The following is a 17871-nucleotide window of genomic DNA, read 5'->3' as shown; positions in this document are numbered from 1 at the left end:
TCATCAGAGAATTGGGTACCCACCTTCTGGTCCAGGAGGGGAAGTAAAGCCTAGTAGGAAGGGCAATAGCTCCAGTCATCCTGCAGCCAGGCATCATGTTGGTTTCATTCAAGGCTCCACGGAGTTGGGATGTGAGATCCATGATGGCATCTATCCTAATTTTTCAGACCCTATTCCTTTCCTGAATACCCCAGTAATCACAAAGCACAGTGAAGTCTTCACTGGTTATTGGATTCAGCCTGGCCCTCAATGGCAGCACGGTGGAATATAGTGCTGACGCTGTGGGTAGTAGGCAATGCTTCCAGAGTTAGCTTAGAGCCTTCTCCTTATTTTCTAACATAGGTATGTGGCTGCATGGTACCTCCCAGGGGTCCTCTATGCTGCCATGGAAGCAACCATGATTTTAGGCTGGAGAACATGGCTTTAAATCATTTAAGCCAGGGTATGTTAACAGTGTAGCAAGAGCAAGGCTAGAGGCTCTGCAAGTTCAAATATTATGCTTCCTGGGTGTGTCTGACAAGAAGCACTGCCAAGTGTGCTGTTATCAGCATCCTATGCTGGGTAATTTAAAATTAACTTGGGCACTGCGTAACGTGAGTTGCAGCAACATATTTGACTGAAGCTGTCATGTCCCTCCAGGCAGGATACCAAGTTCAGGGGAAGCTGGAGATGAGATGAATCATTTTTGTACCCTTCAAAACCTGAGCTACTTCACCAGCTAGACAGATCAGCAATATAATTTAGGCAGCCCTATGGAAGCACTAGGGAGAGTACCTTCACTCAGTGGGGTTGTGAAAGATGAGCCTGATCAGCGTTTTGCACAGTACCTGCGCTGGGGATGCTGCCGGCAGCTGTGTCAAAGCTGCACATAAGGACATCCTCCCCACGATTTCACAGGCAGGACAATAGCTTTCAGGAATAAGCATTTATCAAAACGCTTTTTAAAAAAAAAAAAAAGAAAAACAAAAAACACTGAAGACATGGGAGAGCAAACTAAATGGATGTGTGAGTTTTCTCACTTTGTCTGCAGAGTTTTCTCTGGGTGTTAACTTCAGAACTGGACCCTGGTATTTTTGCTTGCTGGTTTCCTTTTTGAGTGAAAAACATTTAATTAGCATGCAAAGACCAAGTGCGAGTGTGAAAAAATCTCAAGTGCCTCGGGGTGTATTTATTTATGTGATTGCTCCAGATGAACATATTTTATATGATGTACAAATAATACATTCATTTCCCAGTTGCTTTCTAATTATGTACACAGTCAGGCAAAATCAAAGCTTAATTTGTTTTCAGGAGAAACAAATGCAGTTCCCTGACACAGGAATGATCCAGCATGTAAGAAATCAAAGTTCCTTTTCCTTGATAATTTAAACAGAGCAGAGCCCACTCAGTTTCTGAATCTCATGTGTAAGCACCTTAAATTCACTCCCTGCTCTGCCAAAGCACGTTTTGTGTTCAAGTAGCACTCTCCACTTGTCCTGCTGTTTAACCAGCAAATGGTTTCATTTTGTTGACCCTATTTCAGGAGCAGCAATATTAAGAAATTCACTCTTAAAGTTTTCCCAGTGGTCGTTCAGCGCCATGCAGGATTATCTCAGGTTTCTAGTTCCCTAGGAACATAGAAACTTCCCCGTTGGTTCCTTTGTGGGCGGTGTTTTTGAATATATGCTAATTCAGCTTTGCTGACAGGGAGAGGAGCCGTGTCTCAGTTACACAGCTCTCCTGACAGCAAACGGTGGTGAGAGGCTGCTACGGAGCCAGGCCATGCACTCGTGCTTGTGACAGGACCGCTCAGACTCCCATTGGGGCTTGTCAGCACCCCCCGGTCGCTTTTGTCACCAGCAGCGGGGCCGTCATGTGCCTATGATCATGGAGATGAAGGACACGGGCAGCGTGGTCCTGACAGCCTATCATCCCCACAGCCCGGCCAGGATCCCGGGCATGGAGCAGAGCTTTGTGCAGGACATCCCCCCCAGCCATTCGCCCAACAGCAGGTAAAACCTGAGGGACGGGGACCGGTGCCATGTCCTGACATTCTGCCGGGGTCAGTGGTGGGTTTTGCTGACTGTATGCCAGCCAGAGAGTGCTTCCCTATCACTTGGCCACTTCATGAGCACTTTGTTCTCTCACTTTTCTTGCCTCCACCAGGAAAGTGATCCAGCCCAGGGCTGCTGGTCAGGACTGGGAGGGAGAAACATGAAAGCTTATTTTAAATCTTGTAAATCAACAGCTCAGACTAGTTTCTTGCCCAAGATACTCAACAAGACAATCCCCAGGGGGAAAAAAAAAGCACATGTATCAGACTTCTGCTCAGGTCATTTAGGACTGTATTACCAAAAGTGAGATGGCTGGAATGGCTGAGTCTGGCTCTCAGAAAGTTGATTCTGGCTTTAGTTTAGAGGATTATTTAATTCCTTCCCCATTCACCCACCAGGAGACCAGCCTTTGCCTTTTTTGTGAAACTGCAGTTGCTGCTTTGCTCACCCATATCCACACAATGGGAAATTGCACGGTTAATTCCTTTGTGCTGCAGGAAACTAAGTATTGTCTTAATTAATGTAGCCATGTGTATGTTTACTTCCCTGCCCTGTAAGAATGCAAGCATTTGCACAGTTCAAAAATAGCAGTTTGGGCAATTTTATTGTTTTAGAAAATCTGACCTTTCTCCTAAACATGCGTGTCTGGTTTTTGTGATTTTCTCCAAAAGAAGTGGCATGAAAGTTCATACTGTAAAAAGTTGAAGAAAGTAGGAAATGTTACTCTGTGGCTTGACAGAGAAATGAGAACTTAAGTCTGAGAAAACAGTAGATGACATTACCCCCAGGAATTAAATCTATGTCTTAATATAAATAATGATATTTACTTCAAAATGTTTATTTATAGCCCAATAGCTATTTTGTTTTCAGTGTCATTATTTAGGTTAGCTGCATCTTCCTGTTCTTTGTGTATTTCCCTGGCTGTCTCATAAAGATAACTCCTTTGTTCTGTTAAACTGCTGTTTGAAAGCAGTACAAAAATACAGTTTCATGTTAAGAAAAGAAACACGGTCTGGGCTTTTAGATGCAGTAAGAATGGCATTTGCTACTCAAAACAGAGAGTGGTTTGGCATTGGGTTACTGGGGAGAATGTCATTTCTTCCCCAAGGAAGAATGCTAAACCCAATCTCCCTGTTAAGTCTGTGAGTAACGGAAATGTGGTGTTTTGCTATGTTTCTTGTAGGTGTGCTAGTTGTTTTAAAATGCTCTTGCAGTTTAAGCTCAGGTCTATGAGGGTTTAAATCACACACTTATCACCTAAGAAAAGCAGAAGTTCAAATTGCAACTCCTGAGAGAAAAAAAAAATAAAAATAAAAGGGGATCCTCGCATTTTGATGAGGAACATATTTTGGAAGTTCCTGCCATGTGTCTCTCTATACGTCTATGTGTCCATAAGATTTTGGTGCTGTCTCCCCTTTCTTGTCCTCAACTTCCTGCAGCTGTCTAATAGCAATGGCCAAATTGTGCCATATGGGCAGTCAGTGACCGTCTGAGTTTCCAAAGCCTGTTCAAGAGGGGGATTTTATTAACTCAGCATGCAGTCCTCTGGAATGCAGAATCCATGAAGGCAAATGCACTGAGTGTTTTAGCAGATGGTAAAATAGGCTCTGGCTTAATCCCTACTTCATCTTCTAAGAACTCTTTCCTGGACGGCATTTTCTGTATAGTTTCCTCTGCCACCACCCTAATGCAAGAAGCTTTACTATAGACTTTGGTGTTCCTTGATCCCTAGGGCAATCACCTGCACTATGGCATGCTAACTCCTTGGCTCTCCAGGAAAATGATTCAAAAAGACATGCAGAGGAAAGAGGTGTTACCTATTTTTTGTTTGATACCAAAAGCAATGGGAACCCAGAGACTGACTTTCCTCTGAAGTCTATTGGGTTCACTTAGATGTAGTTGTAATGAAATCCATACTTCAGACACATATCTTTGAGAACAGAATCAGTCTTGGGTATGAGACTTCAATTTGATAAACTACTGACCAGTTCATTCTCAGATTAGAAATCGAGATTTTTCATTTTCCTTCCTCTCCCCAAAACATTTCATTTGCTTTAGAGTGATGCTCCCTTTTTATCAGAAGAACAGCTCCACTCATCCAGAACCATGCTTGAATGTGAGTATCTCCCAGTTGTTTTCTCTTGCAAACACTTTCACTTTGGGAACCTTCTAAGCAGAGATTAGAGGTTTCTCACAGAAAGGAGAAGCTAATGCTGCCTCATCTCTGCTTCCCACTATTTAAAAAGACATTGATAAAAAAGAAAGATTTAAGTAGCCATCATGAACATCTAAACAAATGAGTAATCTTGAATTCCCTTGCCAGTCCAAGTACACAGCTTGAGATGCCCATGGACACTGAAGTTACACTAATAAAGAAACTAAGGTGCGTCAGATCACTTGGATTCACATCCATCTGCAACTCTTGAAGTGCCAATGAGGCAGACATCCTGTGTGCATGTCTAAAAATACCAGCAGCATTAGCATCAGCATGAAGTATAGGATCCACAAGATTTTCATCCATAAACCCAGTAGGGGCAGAGTAGATGTTATATGTTAGGGGATGGGCTTTACAGCACATCAGGACAGGAGAAGATGTGTTTTAGCTGCTCCAAATGGAAGATGCATCAATGTGCAATGAAGGAGAGTAAATTCATGTGTGTAATAAAGGGGAGACTGGAATGAAAGTTTGACTACATAGTGATGGGTTGGACTAGATGATCTTTTTAGGTCCCTTCCAACCCTTGGGATTCTGTGGATTCTGTGATTCTGTGGATTCTGTGGATTCTGTGATGCTATCACCAATCTGCAAAGCAGAATTCTGGCTTCCAAATTTACTGTCGGATAATAAAAAGGTTAAAAAGAGGGACCACAGATTCCAGCTGGTCCCCACAACAAAAGAGCACCAGGGTTTGTGATGAAACTAGCAAGTTCATTTTCCAGTTTTCTCATGGGACATTCAGGTCCCTTGACTTCACTTGACATCTGCTTTGCATGATTGCAATTGTTGGGAACATTTATATTATCCACACCATTTTCCTTACTATTTTTGAGAGCAAGCTGTTGGGGAGATTTCTCTTTTCTTTGCTTGTCACTCAGACTAACTCTATGGCATATAGTATATATCCATAGAGACAGTATAGTGGGAGAGATACCTGTGCTTGTGGCATTGCACTTTTTTTAATCCTGTTTATTACATCTCAGGTGTCGGAAGTGCCAGTACCAAACAGAATATCACCCTTTCAATACAGACATTGTCTCAAAGCAATGGTGAAAGTGCTGATTTAGGTTACAGAATGATCAACTTTCCTGTCCTCACTTCAAGGAATGAAGGACTTTGTAGTCATGCACAAATACTGCTCCTGGATTATACAGAGGAAAAGTGGGGCAATGGCCATATGTCTTCCTCACATCTCCTTTTTAACCTGCTAGGAGAAGGTAGGAGTTATTCCTGCACTCAGAGGAAACAGGCATGACCTCTATGCCAAATGGCCAGTGAGCTCTCTAAGGTAATTATGCAATTAGGGGAGTACAAAGCATTCCTAAGTGAGTCATGCTCAAGATTCTTTGACTCAAGCATGAGAGCTGGTGAGTTTCTCAGTTTATTACTAGCAAATCTACTAAGAAAGAACTTATACTGCACTGCAAATCACAGATATTTCCACTGTGATGAGTGGTTTAGGCTTACATGTGCGTGAGATAAGAATCAGAGGAAATAAAAAGCACGTTTAACAGGCTCTGTTCCTGCAAAATGGTTTAAAGCAGCTTTTAAAGGGCACATCAAGCTTTTTATACATGGAATAAACATATTCATAGTTAATAGTCATGTTACCCAACCTGGGAGCTTTCTACATAGGTAAAGGACAAAGTGGATTTCAACACCACTGAACAATGCAGCCAAGACCCTTTCTTAGCTTCTCCCCTAGACAGCAGCAAGTCTGGCACTTCCAGTTGTTTCATGAAAATGCCTTTCCAATCTCTTCATGTTCAGCATGTCTCCCAACTCCTAGTGTCAAGGGTGGCATTCAGGCAGACTTCACTAGAGTAGATGTACAACAGAGTTAAAAAAAAAAAAAAAGAAAATAAAATTTCTAAAGATTCTGTGTTGCCTTGAGTTACCTTCTGGTAGCCTCCAGGATCCCTGCTCTCCAAGAGTAAAACTTGCAAATTTAGGGCCAATAGCAAAGTCATTCCACTGAACAAGTAACGTGTTTTAAGCCATGTCAGAGATTCTTTTGCAATATTCACCCTCCCTTGCATGTCCCAAGATACTACAGATATACGTCGGGGTGAGGTAGCGTCCTGAAATAACGACTGTATGCATGGAAGGAATACAACTGGAGGAGGGGCCTTTATGCACCAAACTTTGGCTTGTGACAAAAGGAGCTGTATGAGCATTTCAGGTTTTATCCCAACAGAAGCAGATTTTATCACACTGAAATAAGGTCTGTATGCCCTGAGGCTGGGTGATCTGCGTTTAATTTCTGTCAGCACTGATTGAATAGCTTCCCTGCTCGGCTGTATACAAGTGATGTCAAGAATGTCTTCTAAGTGATGCAGGATAAACAACCTTAACTATCTTGGATGTTTATCTCACTCTACCATAAACTTCCTCAGAAGACAAAAATAAGAATCTGGCTTTTCTACAGTAAATTTTAACATGGATTTAGGCTCTTGCAGTAACTTGGACTCACAACATATGAAATTAAAATTTTAAAATGTACTAAAACGGGTAAAAGAAAACCCCACAAAACAGTAGTCTAGGAAGAGACTGTATTTGCAGAGATTGAGCAATAAATACATTTTGTAGAAAAAAAAAAGAACTTTTTATCATTTCTGATAGATTTCTAAACTATGATTTTTAAAGTATATTTTTTAGATGCTAAGAATGATAACTCGTAATAAAATATTTACCAGGAGGACGAATATAAATAAGTCAGACAATAGTAGACACGCTTTTCCTGTAGGTTTTAGAAATACCTACAAACTATCCTCTGGGAGTCTCACTGAGGAATGTAGTATTTATAGCCAGTTCCTCATGTTATGGTTGAAACTAAAGTTGGCTTCTCTGGTTTCTTTTTAGTTTGGTGCTCCTGCTGCTCTCCCTGGTACCTCCATATGTAGAGCTGATGGAAAACATCTGGCACTGTCCCTTTGATCATTTTGTTTGGTTGAGCATTTAGCCAGCTGCCCCATTCATTTTTAACTAAGTCACTTATCTCTGGTTACACAAAGGTTGGAGCTGCCCACAAAAGAAAAAATTTGGACCCGAGAGCCCTGCATGCCCTACACAGATACCTTCAGGTTGCATCTGGCAGTCTGACAGCGCTGGCATAACAAACTGCCAGGAATCAAGTACTGCAAAGTGTTATTTTTGCACAGGAGATCAAAATAATTCAGTGTAAATGTGTAGAAAATGTGCAGCAGTGGGAACTGCAAGACACAACCATGGAATACTAGCGAAATTCCTAACTAGAACAGTATCTGAAAAGCATCTGGTTAGGGCTGTACAAATATAGAATCACATCCTGAAATGAGTATCCATAGCAAACAATTAAGTTAACATCCTGGATTTTGGCTAACCACAGTACAGAAGCCACTTGGCCCACTGCTTCATCTGGCCAGGCAGCCCAGCAGAGTAAGGCTAGCAGGCAGCACATCCACCACTGGGGTGGGACCATGCTCTTTGAAGCTCTCAGGTACCACTGTGGTAGATGCTTTAAAAAGAGCACAGGAGGGAAACTGGGAGAAGAGTGTCCAGAGTCACATCAGCAGCTGGAGACTGAAGCCAGGAATCCTGTCTAGCCTTTTGGCCCCTTTGCCTGCCTCCTTTTTTCTCTCTCAGTGGAAACAGCCCCAATCATGGTCTTCCAAGTCCTACTGTATGTGCCAGGGATTCAAAAGACTGAGAAGAAAAGGGAATACAAGGGGGCAGGAGGAAGAGGAGAACAAAGGAGGACAGGATAGGGACCACCTTCACAGGTATATGACTTGATTCTCCTCCTTGTGTGTGAATAAGAGGAGCTGGAGTGAGAAAACAAATGTCTCCCAACGGATGTTGTGTGATAGGGCCATTTACAGCTGACCCCCAAGTCCCACCAGACGTGTGTGACAGTGGGTTTTGAAATAGCATTTAAGTGGTAATTTTGAAGTCAAAAGCTGAAATGGTCTAAAAGACAAGTTGTTTGGAAAAGATCCCTTATTACCCTGAAGGATTGTTTCAGCAGAGGTCAGCAGCAGTGCTTGAATTGACAACTCTTGTAATTAATGCAAGGGAAAGACTGATGATCTGTGCAGGACCCCTTGTTTCTGTAATTCATTTTTTACCCCTCCCTGTATCTGTTAATTTTCCAGACACTGCCAGGGTCTTTGAGGAGAGTACAATAAACACTGGAGCAATAAGCCTATTATCACGTTGTTCGTTTGAAGATGGTTATGTTTTCTTTTTTAGGATGCTACATGTAATACCTGGCTACTGTAAGCCTGTGGGATTTTCAGCTGTGCAGAATCATCCAGTTTAGGGTGAACTTATGCTCGATGTTAGACAGAAGAAGACTCAACAAAGGAGAGACAGAAATCTCTCCTACTAAGTGTTGCAATTACTGAATTTCCACCTGAGGACTATACAAACCTTTTATAACATCTCTTTGTGCAGAAGTTGCACTGGGCATATAATTAACACAGTCTTTTTGTGGATGGTAGAAGAGCCTTGCTAGCGCAGAGAGCCAGAGGGGAATATGTACTGAAAACCTGGTTTGGATATAGAAGTCCAGCTGGGCTGACATCACTTACCAGCTGAAGGACAAGTAGAGCAAGAGGAAAGCTGGGGGACTCTGTTTTAAACATCTGTAGGCTAAACCTCAGGACATCAGACATTAGGTCACTCTCTGCAGTTTTCTACCAGAGATGGAAGCAGCTCTAGAGCTGTAATTCCTCATATTTTACTACAGCTAGCCAGAAAAATACTGGCTTCCCTATGGACAGATTTGGTCAGAGAATAACAGATTTATACAAAGCCTGAATTTGACTCACTGAGTAGTATATGCCCCCCTACCTACACCCCTGCAAACATGGCACAGTCTGCAGTTACCCAGACACTGGGTTAGTCTATGCAAACTCTCCATCAGTTTATCTTTGTCTGTCTTGTAAAAGCTCAGAACAAAACATCATCCAAGCTTATTTTCTGGCCCAGTGATAATCAAACCAAGAGGTCAAAAGAGAATCGAAAAGTGAGCATGTCAGACCCTTTTTAAAGTTAACTTTAGTATGAGAGCAAGAATTGGATAGTTGTAGCATTCAATCTAACATGAAATGCTCCGTCTTTTTCATATTCTAATCTAAGAAATGATCAATAATAGATCCCACAATGGATGATCAAGTGGGATATGAGCTTTTTTATACAGAAGTACTGAGGTAATAGATACTTAGGTGTAGCAATGGAGGTCTTACCTCTAAATTCAGTGGAAATGTGGTTAAGCCATCAGAACTCAGATCTTTTTGTCAATAGCTTTGTTTACAGGGCAGGATCTGATTATGCTGTCTCTTGTCTCAACACAGGCTGACTTCCTATTTAATAGGATTCTTGCAGAGTAAGACATCATTATGAAGTCTTAGATAATTAAAACACAGCAGTGACTAGGCCTGTCTTCCTGTTGCAATACTTCCCTCCATTATTCAAATATTTTGAAAACTCGAGTTCTAAATATTTGTCTGGATGTACCAGACACAACTATAAAATCCTGGCTGTAGTTACAGGTGGAACATGGAGCAGGGCATTCTCTAAAGATATTTTTCAGGCTTGGCTGCCCTTGGCCATTTCTGGGCCAGATGGTGCCCATATCATGCGTGTGCAAGGAAGTGAAAGGAAGCAGCGAACTTATCCTGATGAGCAGAGACAAGGGAAGCCTTTGTATTCAGGCTGCAGCAGGATTTCACACTGAAATTGCTCACTTTTAGAAATAGGGTGGGCAGAAGGAAGCAGAGGCAGCTGGCCAAGCACAGGACAGGGGTCTTTTAAATATGTGGGTCTTTTAAATATTTTTAAATATGTGTCTTTAGTCTCCTGCTGAAACAATTCTGTCTTCCTTGTCTAAGGTCCTTCTTACATCTTCCACTCAGAGGATGCATTTCACCGTAATCCCCAGTGATCTGCTGCAATCCTTTGATGCTGCCTTGCTTGCTTACTTGCTTGCTTACCTCCTTTTCTCTTTCAGTTAGCAAAAGCAATTAATCCACAAGTACTTAAGGACAACATTACTGGAAATGTGAGGTGTCTGGAAATATTAATTTATTCTTAAATGCATGTGTGCATGTACAATATGTACAAGTCCATAGATGCAACATGAAGCTTAAGGCTACCCACATGTTACTGGCAATTCACATAGTATATGGCAAATATTAGAATTACTTATCCCACAAGTCAAATATTAACTAGAATCTTCTTCAAGCATATTTGCCCAAGACATATGTTGCCTCTGACAAAGACTGGCAATCAAAAATAAACAAACAAAGGAAGCTACTATGTCAATTTTTTTTAAAAGCCTACATGTTCTGTATTTAGGAAGCACACCACAGATTTTTGGAAAGGACATTGACTCTGCAGCTGTATTGTGTGGTCAAGATGCATTTCATCTTTTGTGGACTTCATCTCTTATGGCTTTTGTTAATTACCGTTTTTTTTTTTTTTTTAATAAGATTTAGCAGGCCTGAAATTAAACTGTGCCACACTCAGAAATGCAGTAAGACCATGCAGACTAAACCAGCTTGCTTCAGTCTACACTGAGCACAAGTAAATCTGCAGTTAATTACGTTACATGTGATGCAACGAGTCACTGTAGTTTTAGTAATCACCCATTTGTTCAGGGAATTTATGTCCTTAGAGGCTTCAGATTCAAACAGTGGCCGTGATACTCATGTGGGTAATGAAGATGTCTAAAATTACCACTGTTAGTGCTATCAAGAATTCTGAAAGATACAATAAGTTGCAATTTTCATTTAACCTTCTCCTACTTACAAGGAGACTTACTGAAGCAAGAAGGAGGTCTATTGCTTTTTTATGTAATTCATAGCCCTTTTTTGTTTGCTTTCAGACATAGGACACTCAAATTTATGCACTATTAGTATGTAAGGCCCAGTTGTGATGCCTGTTTTTCGATACCTACTGAAAAATCTGTATTACAGGCAAAAAGGAACCAAATAAAGCAATGAAGAAAAAAAAAAAATCAGTCTGACACCAGACAGTTTAACAACAAGGTAATAAATCCATGGCTGTAGCAAATTTCACAATTACCATGTAACGATTACAACACAGGAATTCAGGGTATCTTTTCATGGGGTGGGCACAAGCAAATCTGACCTCTCTTTGCCTGTGTCCAGGAGACATTCAACAATGTTAGCACAGCATTTTGCCCAAGCCATTAGGCAGGCGCAGCACCGCACTACCACAGCTATAGGGCTTCTGGCTCCAGGGGAGCCTATGACCTGCCTGCCGACATGGCTGTAGATGGAAACTTGAAGGCTGGAATTCAAAGTGTTTAGACTAGTGCTTCAGGACTGATAAGGAAAAAAAAAAGGTATGTTTTTTCTCTGAACAGGCCATACTGCTGATGAATAGGTTAGGCTGGGTGTTTTCAGGTCTAGGTCCATAGAGCAAATAGGCATGAAGGTGTACTACATTTTTCTCAAACGTTTTGCAGGCTGTAGGGGAAGATTTATCCAACTTACTTGAACCATAGCAGAGTATCTTATTCATTTGTGCAAATCAGATTCTTACCAGAGTGAAGGAGTAGTGTTTGTGATATTCAGTTAGAAAAGCATATTGACAATGCTATGAAGGTATACATCATCTGATCTCCTACAGACTCCAGGAAAAGAATCAAGGGTACTGCAAGGATCCAGAATGAATGAATTTAAAAAAGACTTAAAATTTTTATGAATTTATATTTTTCCCCTAGCTTACTTAATCCTTGTGGAGAGTAGAGTTTTAATTTTCCTAGAGAAGAAGCCCTAAAATATCTTTTATTTCTTAAACAAGATATAGATCAGTCAGCATCTGAATATCGGTTAGAATCTCTTTTCTAATTAAATCTCATCAGCTGGATCAGGAATATAATGATGTCCAGAGGCTGAATTGATCCACAATCAAACACTGTACATAAGGTTCATAACCTTTTTGAGCTGTCAGTTCAGCCTTTGGTTTCTGAATCATTTCATGGCATTGATCCAGGGCTTCAGTTATGCTGAAAAAGACATTGACCACTGCATAAGAGGGTGGAAAAACATCATTCAGCGGTTAGCTGGGTCTATCTGCTGAAAGTATGCCTGTAATTCTGTGAAGGAGATGGTGTTACTAAGAACAGATTGGTCTCTGAGACTGCCTTGAACCCAGCCAGCTGTAGTTAAACCCTCAAAGGCTGACAAAGTGCATTCCTAATTATATCAGTGCAGTAGACGGCTAGATTAAGTTACCTCCTTTGAGACTATTGGTGATGAGTTTCCATCCCTGGGATAGATTTTATATTTCATTCACACCAAAGGGAACCTCAGGCTGTGCAACAACAGAAATGAACCAAATGCTGAAATGATATGTGTCTGTAAGGCTACCCTAAAGCCCACGAACAGTCGCATCCCATGAATTCGCTGGACATATCAGTAGCAGTAACATTTGATAGGCAATATTTGAAGACTATAAATAAATTTAATCTTAATATTGGATTAATCTCTGAAATTAAGTAGAGCAGTTTGCATCAGGTACCAGAAACAGCCAGGAAAATACTAGATGGTGGGAAGAGCTTTTCTGGTATCTTTACAGAAAATGTATATTTATGGCTTTGGCCATCTTTACAGGGTCTTACAACATTCACTGACGTCAATATACTTAAGCAACTGGTATAGTTGAAGATAATAAACTAAGTATTTATTTCTCTGTGCTTTTCTGTGTTCCATATGATGCCATTTTTCCATCATTTGTGACAACCTGTAAAATGATTAATGCCTTAATATGTGGTTACAGCAAACCAACTTTAGCATCTTCTGAAAATCACTTCAAAGCAATGAGTAGGTCTCAGGGGTAAACAATGAACAACACATACTTAAGTATGATAGGAGGAGTGACATATTCTTACAGAAGGGGAGGAAATGTCTTAATCTGCAGTATGAATTTTACCTTTCATAAAAAGAGTTCACTCACTTTGCAAAACTGCTGCTGTGCATTTTATATTGGGAGATATAGGCTTTGCTTTAGCTAAATTTGCTGCTGCCATTGCCCTTTCTCACATTTAAACCATGCTACCTAAAGCCAGAGAGACAATGCAGTGCTCTGTACATGCCACCTGGAAAATCCTGTTTAGAATTACGTGGCGTGATGAGCCGATAAGTCGTGTCTGTAGCAAGGACATGCTTGTTTTAACTGTCAAACTGTGGAGGTTATAGAGAGTTGAATCTTTGGATTACAAATGTAGTTGACATCTCACCACATGTAAGGTCAGATCCAAAACTTCTCTTGGTGGCAGTAGGCTTTGGTCTTGCCTCTAAAGACCCATATGTCCTGTGGCATGTAGATGCAAGCAACTCTATATCCTTGATATATGTTGCAGTGCTTCTTTGTAGTCGTTTGTCCTATTCACTTCATTCTTTTATTTAAAAACTCAAATTCCTCACAGGATGAATTAGTTATTGAATTTCTCTGTATTTACATTTCTATTGAATCTACTTTGTGCACTTATTGGACTTTGGTAAAAAAAAACAATAAGCTTAGCCAAAAGCTACTGAACTGCACAGGAAAGACAATGGAGTGGGGCAATTCTGCAATGGTTGCTCATGATGGAAAAATTTAGCAATTTCAAAGGGATATTTTTCCTATCAGATTCATCATAGTCATTTTTCTGGATTGCCCTCAGAGAAATATACTTACGAATGGAAATATTATCACAAGTTAGCACTGGACCCCAAAATCCAAACAAAACAATGAAGCAACACAGACTTTCCTTCCTATTCTGATTGCATCACTGGAACCACTGCCTAATAAATGGATTTTGTTTGAAAAAACTTCCTTCTGCATTTTTTCACAGTGCTGTGTGTCTGCATTCCTGTTCATTTCTATGCTTGTTTAGCTGAAATCACATACAATGATGCAGATATCCAAGCGGTTATAAAAACTCAGATTGAGCAATGCTAACAGCTAAAAAATATTCTACATTGCAACCTTCATGGGAATTGCTGTGCAGAAAACAAAAGAGCTGGCACAAAATCATGTATGTGTTTTTCCTTCATGTTATTTTGTCATTATGTAACTCCTAAGAAGTTTGCTCTCTAGCAGACTTCAAATAACAGTGGACAGGCAGCAAAGGATGTACTGTTTGTGTCTCCGCTTCATGCGCAGCTGTCCTCTGTCCGGCAGCTTGAAAGGAGGAGCTAGATTTTAAGATATTCTGTAAGTATTAAGCTGTGGGATTTTCTTTTCTCTATCTGTGATATTCTCTATGCTTTTGATATTATTACGACTTTCGATGAGTTGTTTTTTGCAGGTTTGCAATGTGTCTTGTAGACTTTGAGAAGGGGGAAGGTATTTTCATCTTTGCAGTTGATATTTACTTTCTAGGGATGAATTATTGAATTGATTCTGACCACAGGCATCAATTCAAATGGATAGAAGTATATCATTTTTAAGTGCCTAAGATAAGTTTGGTAGAAATTTATGCCACCCTATACATATTTTCAAAATGTATGGCATAACTAAACATAAAATAAAATAATACAGTACCAAGCCAGAACCCTAACTAACAATCATTAAAATAATCAAACATATTCAAGAGAAAACTGAAAATTTAAGGATAAAGTGGCAATTAGTTAAGGAAATAGGAAGTACATAAGTAAAAACTAAAACAAACCTAAAATATACTTTTATGACAACCATGATTTCACATGAATGCCTTCGCTATTGTAGATGAGGTGGCTTTTTTTTGCATTTGCCCTGTCATTGACAAAAACTTGACTAATCAGCCTCTGAAAATGAGAAATGTTTGACAGTATTGGAAGAGATTTTGCTGAGTAGATACAGTCTTTCATTACTAAGTAGTAAAGTGAAAGATAGATCAAAACAAGGCTGAAAGTAGATAAAAGATCACGCAAAATTCTTTACCTGAAGCTTGTTCTCAACTTCAACATTGAATTTTGATGTGGTGCTTTATTTTAATTGCTGATTTAATCATGCACTTGTTGAAATCAAAACTGTTGAAAAGTTCTGTAATCAGATTATGTGGAAAATAAAGTTTGTGACTAGAATATTAAATACTGATTGTTGAAAAATACTGATTGTTGAAATCAAAATAAGTACTCAAAAGTCTAAACAAGTAACTGAAACACACTGATGTCATTAGGTATTTCAACAAAGAAAGAGTAAGAACATACATGTTCATACCAGAAATGATTAGAGAACTTTTTTGAAAGGTCAAGTCTCTACATTTCATTGATGCAACCATTGAAATGCCTAAGGTCAAATTATTTATTACACTGTATTTAAGTTCTGAGCATTATCCTATACAATATGTAAATAGGAAAGTCCTGCTTCCCTGGAAATCACGATAAGAGGGTAGATTCTTGGTTAGTTGTGACCTCATGCTACTATCCAATGTTTGGCTAATTAAAAGGAAATTAATTTATTTTTCATGAAGAAACTAATCAGATAACATCTTGAGTGGAAATTCTTGACTTATACACTTCTGTTGCATGCATCATAGAATTTAGTCTATTTGTAAGCACTTTGAAAACCTTTTGATTGATGGGCTGCTTTTGACCCTTATGATAAGATGAATAACGAGAGCAAATCTGTGTTTTCTTTGAGTTGCTGTGCTTGTCTAATGTTCATTGGGCACAATGTTTGCTGGGTCTGATTTTCACATTATTATTCATACTCTGTTTCATATAGAATGTTCCATATCAAATTGTTGAATTGTACTTCTGTCACAGATGGACCCCTGGGGGAATTAATTGTGTTTTCGAATTGCTCAGGAAGGACAGACTCAGGTGTCTCCCATGCTTAAGTGTGGGATGTGCTGGGGGTGTTTCTCATGACCCATCTCCCACCCTAGATCATTGTCTCAGAATGTTACAGTGAGGCCAGAAAGCTTTCCCTGTCAGTTTTTAGAACTGTAGCTCTGCCTATGGCCAACATCTGGACAGAAAGTGTAGGAAACCCAAACAAAATAGCTGCCCAAGGAGTCATGTATCTCCTGGAGCTATGACAAGTGCATCTATGTCAGCATTTTCTGGAGAAAACTTTAGAGAAATAGTCAGGTCACATATATAAAATTGTGTAGTTTCAATTTGTTCCTTGTTTGGTCAAAAGTTCTTGTCAAATTCCCACCAAGACCGTACGCATTGTCTGATAGACAGCAATCTCCAAACTACTTTGATTTCCTCCTAGTCTATTAGGTCTCAGAAACACAACCAAGTTGTGGTGACTTAACAAGCCACCACTTACACTGTGAACTTTGTGCAGGGACCTGCTGTTAGCAATTGGCAAATAAAAAGTAACTAGGCTTTCATCATTTTTATGACAGAATAACTGAATTATGCTGTGGATCAAACATTCCCATGATTGTTGGTATAGCTTGGTTGCCAATCAGGAACTTTTCCAGCAGTAACAATAATATTATTTGTGTTAGTTCTTAAAATTGCATGTATCTGAAACTCTTCCTCCCAGACAAAAAGAGCTCCATATGTACACCTAAGAAAGAAATTTCATTAGGTGATACATAGATATGAGAAAAAGGGACATTAGAGCTTCCTCCACTGCCAACTTCTGGGAGAGGTAAAAACATTTTTTAATCCATGTACTTCAGAAGTTCTGGGCCACAGTAGTCAACTGTCAACTTCATAAACAAGACCACAACTTCAGGCATCCTCACTAAAATGAGTATTGAGTGAAGCTTGATCTATATCAGCCATTTCATTGTCATTTTTATTCATTGGCACAGCATCCACAGCACAAATAACTTCGAGAAAGAAAGCTCTTTGAGAACATGTGCTAAGTTAATCTAAAATTTTTTCAGTAGCCAGGAGAAGATTAATGCAGTCATGAAAGCAAAGGCCTGGTGCTTCTGTCAGCTTCTTTTCCAGTCGCTTGAATGCTAAAATAATCACAGAAATTTCCTCTTAATTCTCACTGCACGACCCACATGCATGCACAGCTCCAGCACAAGTGATGGCTGCAGCCTGCACAGGAGAAATCATAGAATCATAGAATAGTTAAGGTTGGAAAGGACCTTAAGATCATGTAGTTCCAACCCCCCTGCCATGGGCAGGGTCACCTCACAGTAAACCATGTCACCCAAGGCTCCCTCCAACCTGGCCTTGAACACTGCCAGGGATGGAGCATTCACAACTTCCTTGGGCAACCCGTTCCAGTGCCTCACCACCCTCACAGTACAGAACTTCTTCCTTATGTCCAATCTAAACTTCCCCTAACCTGCCTGGCAGCTGGCTGCTTTGCTGTAATTCAGGCTCAAAGACTCATACTTGAGCCTAGACTGCTCTTTCTTGAGATTCCCAGTGCCTGTAGCTCAGAGGCAGAGGCATGTGTCCCACTACAGCTGCTCACCATGTCCTCCCTGAAGGAAAGCGGCTGCAGCTAGGACAGCTTCCAGCCAGGCAGCACTTGGTTTCAAAAACATCCATGTAAAAGCTGGTGTCTGCACAAACCACAGATCTGAGGAAGTTCTGGAGATAGTTGTCACTGTGCTGGAAAGGAAGAAGTGGAAAGCCAGGAGCTTGTTTAAAAAAAAACAGAGCAGCAACTAGGGTTTTATTTTCTTCCGGCTGCTTTCTGTCAGGTGACCTAAGT

At 40.2% G+C, this 17871-nt stretch overlaps 1 protein-coding gene across 2 annotated transcripts in view; it reads left to right on the top strand.

Annotated features, from left to right (window-relative positions):
• The first annotated feature begins 1719 nt into the window (after positions 1-1719).
• The window catches only part of ARHGAP28 (Rho GTPase activating protein 28), a 72084-nt gene continuing 55932 nt past the window's right edge, over positions 1720-17871 (top strand). Inside the window, exons 1-2 of one of the 2 annotated variants that reach the window (XM_065668026.1) lie at positions 1913-1991; positions 4092-4149. Coding sequence is in view for 1 of the 2 variants with exons in the window: in XM_065668025.1 (XP_065524097.1) it covers positions 1861-1991 (131 nt within the window). In the remaining variant the exon portion in view is untranslated. Of the gene's footprint in view, positions 1992-4091; positions 4150-17871 lie in introns of both variants that reach the window. The other variant, XM_065668025.1, reaches the window with a different exon arrangement.

This window comes from Lathamus discolor, chromosome 2 (genome assembly GCF_037157495.1).
Source record: "Lathamus discolor isolate bLatDis1 chromosome 2, bLatDis1.hap1, whole genome shotgun sequence".
In the NCBI taxonomy this organism is placed as follows: domain Eukaryota; kingdom Metazoa; phylum Chordata; class Aves; order Psittaciformes; family Psittacidae; genus Lathamus; species Lathamus discolor.
Note: the sequence above shows the minus strand (reverse complement) of the source record. Positions and strands in the feature narration are given on the sequence as shown.